At 47.4% G+C, this 2843-nt stretch overlaps 1 protein-coding gene across 1 annotated transcript; it reads left to right on the forward strand.

The window, feature by feature from the left end:
• The first annotated feature begins 35 nt into the window (after positions 1-35).
• Positions 36-2539, forward strand: LOC140341160 (complement C1q subcomponent subunit A-like). Its single transcript, XM_072426711.1, has 2 exons — positions 36-176; positions 1648-2539. The coding sequence occupies exons 1-2, from the start codon at positions 36-38 to the stop codon at positions 2257-2259; spliced, it is 753 nt and encodes a 250-aa protein (XP_072282812.1). The 3' UTR covers positions 2260-2539.
• The last annotated feature ends 304 nt before the right edge of the window (positions 2540-2843 follow it).

Below are 2843 nucleotides of genomic sequence, written 5' to 3' on the forward strand. Positions count from 1 at the left end.
TAAGCCCCCTGTCTGGTACTCGCTAAGCCACCTGCATGGTACACGCCGAGCCACCTGCATGGTACACGCTAAGCCACCTGCATGGTACACGCCGAGCCACCTGCATGGTACACGCTAAGCCACCTGCATGGTACACGCTCAGCCGCCTGCATGGTACACGTTTACTTGCCCGAATGGTACACGCTAAGCCACCTGTCTGGTACATGCTAAGCCACCTGTCTGGTACTCGCTAAGCCACCTGCATGGTACACGCTAAGCCTCCTGCATGGTACACGCTAAGCCACCTGCATGGTACACGCAAAGCCACCTGTCTGGTACTCGCTAAGCCACCTGCATGGTACATGCTAAGCCTCCTGCATGGTACACGCTAAGCCACCTGCATGGTACACGCTAAGCCACCTGCATGGTACATGCTAAGCCACCTGCATTGTACACGCTAAGCCACCTGCATGGTACACGCAAAGCCACCTGTCTGGTACTCGCTAAGCCGCCTGCATGGTACAAGCTAAGCTGTCTGCATGTACACACGAAGCTGCCTGAATGGTACACGTTGACTTGCCCGAATGCTACACGCTAAGCTGCCTGCATGGTACACGCTAAGCCACCTGCATGGTACATGCTAAGCCACCTGCATTGTACACGCTAAGCCACCTGCATTGTACACGCAAAGCCACCTGCATTGTACACGCTAAGCCACCTGCATGGTACACGCCGACTCGCCCGCATGGTACATGCTAAGCTGCCTGCATGGTACACGCTAAGCCACTTGCATGGTACACGCTGAGCTGCCTATCTAGTAGATGCAGTTAGCTGTTACACCCCGTGCTGCCTGTCTGGTACATGCTAAGCCACGTCTGGTACACAATAGTCTGCCTGTTTTGTACACGCCATACCCCCTGTCTGGTATCATACATATATATATATTTATATGTATATTGAATCGGACTCCATGAGCTCCCTGGCGGTGTAGCTCTGATAAATCTGATTAATATGCGCAGGGTGATCGGGCGCTGGGCCGGACAGTCTCCTCCCAGATGCCCAGGTGCTAAATGAGATTTTTGTGGGCCGATAATGGGGTTCCTGTCCAGAGACACGGCAACCACTGGCCAATCACTGAGCGCTAATAGGAAAGAGGCGCCACATAAAAATGATGCCCCAAGCATTAACCCTTTAATCCTACATACCCCTACCCCTTCATCCATAACACAGAATGGTATTGCTCTAATATCTGGGAGACCCCATGGATGCTTCATAGAGTGATAGGGTGGGGGCAGGTAATGGGTGGGTGGGGGGATATAGGAGGCTATCAAGAAATTAGGATAATATTTCTGATGAGATCAGGAAGGTGAACTGTGAATCAGATTCATCCAGGGAATCGGAAACTTCATTTATAGAAAGCTGAGAGAGGGTCTGACTTCTAACTACTGTGAATTATAACTATGAAGTATTATTATAGGACATGGGCTGTATATTATAACTATGAAGTATTATTATAGGACATGGACTGTGAATTATAACCCTGGAGTACTAGTATAATAAACCATGGAATTTATATTAAAACCCTGGAGTATTATAGAATATGGACTGTACATTTTAGTTTTAAATTAGATAATCACATTTCTTGCCTTATAACAAAAATCAATTTAGCGCCCGAACATATTTATTTTGTTTGTTCATTTTTTAGGGCATGGTGGGCGACTTTCTGGATTGACCATAACTAAAGGTGATATTGGAGATCCTGGGGCCCCAGGGGAGCCTGGCTCTATAGGATATAAGGGTCCAGAGGGCCCCCTAGGGCCTACTGGGGAGCTTGGCATACCTGGATCTAAGGGAGCAATGGCAGATGCCAGGAACCAGCGTAGGCCAGCATTCTCAGCCACGTTCACTGGGTTTAAGGACAACACCCTGCTGTTTGGTCAGATCATCACCAATCAGGAAGCAGTGTATGATGGGGCCACAGGCCGATTCATCTGTAAGGACCCCGGGTACTATTACTTTACCTTCCAAGTAGTCTCTGCTGGAGATCTCTGCCTTCATATCTGGTCCAAAATGGGAACTGCCAATGCCAGGAAACTGCTCAGTTTCTGTGACAAAAACCAGATGGGCCGGTCCCAGGTGAATTCTGGAGGAACCGTCCTGAACCTAAGCACCAAAGACCAAGTCTGGATAGAGACCGACGCAAAGGGCCGGAAAGTCGCCGACAAAGACAGCAGCAGCAGCGTGTTCAGCGGATTCCTGCTCTTCCCTAGAGAAGAATAAGCTCCACCCACACACATCTGCTCCACCTGCTGCATGAATGTGATTGGCTCCTCAGGAAGAAAACACGTGATGTAGGCAGTATGCTCCTCCCGCTAGGAGTTCTATTGCTCCACCCCTGCATATCTTTTATTACAAAAAGCGCTGTATTGACCAGAATACCTAAAGAACCTGCGTACAGTGTGCATTGTATATTCAGCTGTCTGTCTGACCTCCCCTCTGCCAGCCTGCTTCATGTAATCAGAATGGAATCCAAATGGAAATAAATCTCAGTTTAGTTCAATCCGAATATTTGTCTTTATTCCCAATACAGTCCGATAATTGTGGCTAAAGTGACGACAATAAAGGGAAACAAAAGTCTGCACACAAAAAGTGCCAATAAACAACTTTCCATCTTTGCTGTATTTTGTGATTACATAACTGTCAGGATAATATCACTAAAACCAGAGTGAGACAACACCAAGACACCCCATAAGTTTAATATCGGGGTCACCACTGGAAGTAAATATTTTAACTTCCTATTTAGACTACTAAAGCAAATCAATTACAAAGAGAATTTATTATCCACATAATGAGAGAGAATGCCA

This window comes from Pyxicephalus adspersus, chromosome 11, assembly GCF_032062135.1.
Source record: "Pyxicephalus adspersus chromosome 11, UCB_Pads_2.0, whole genome shotgun sequence".
Lineage (NCBI taxonomy): Eukaryota > Metazoa > Chordata > Amphibia > Anura > Pyxicephalidae > Pyxicephalus > Pyxicephalus adspersus.

What these genes read in the sequence shown, in the direction of transcription:
- LOC140341160 (XM_072426711.1), top strand. Translation starts at nt 36, where the DNA reads ATGGTACACGCCGAGCCACCTGCATGGTACACGCTAAGCCACCTGCAT. An exon ending in CACGTTTACTTGCCCGAATG is followed by an intron (nt 177 to 1,647) that starts GTACACGCTAAG and finishes AAATCAATTTAG; the next exon opens with CGCCCGAACATATTTATTTT.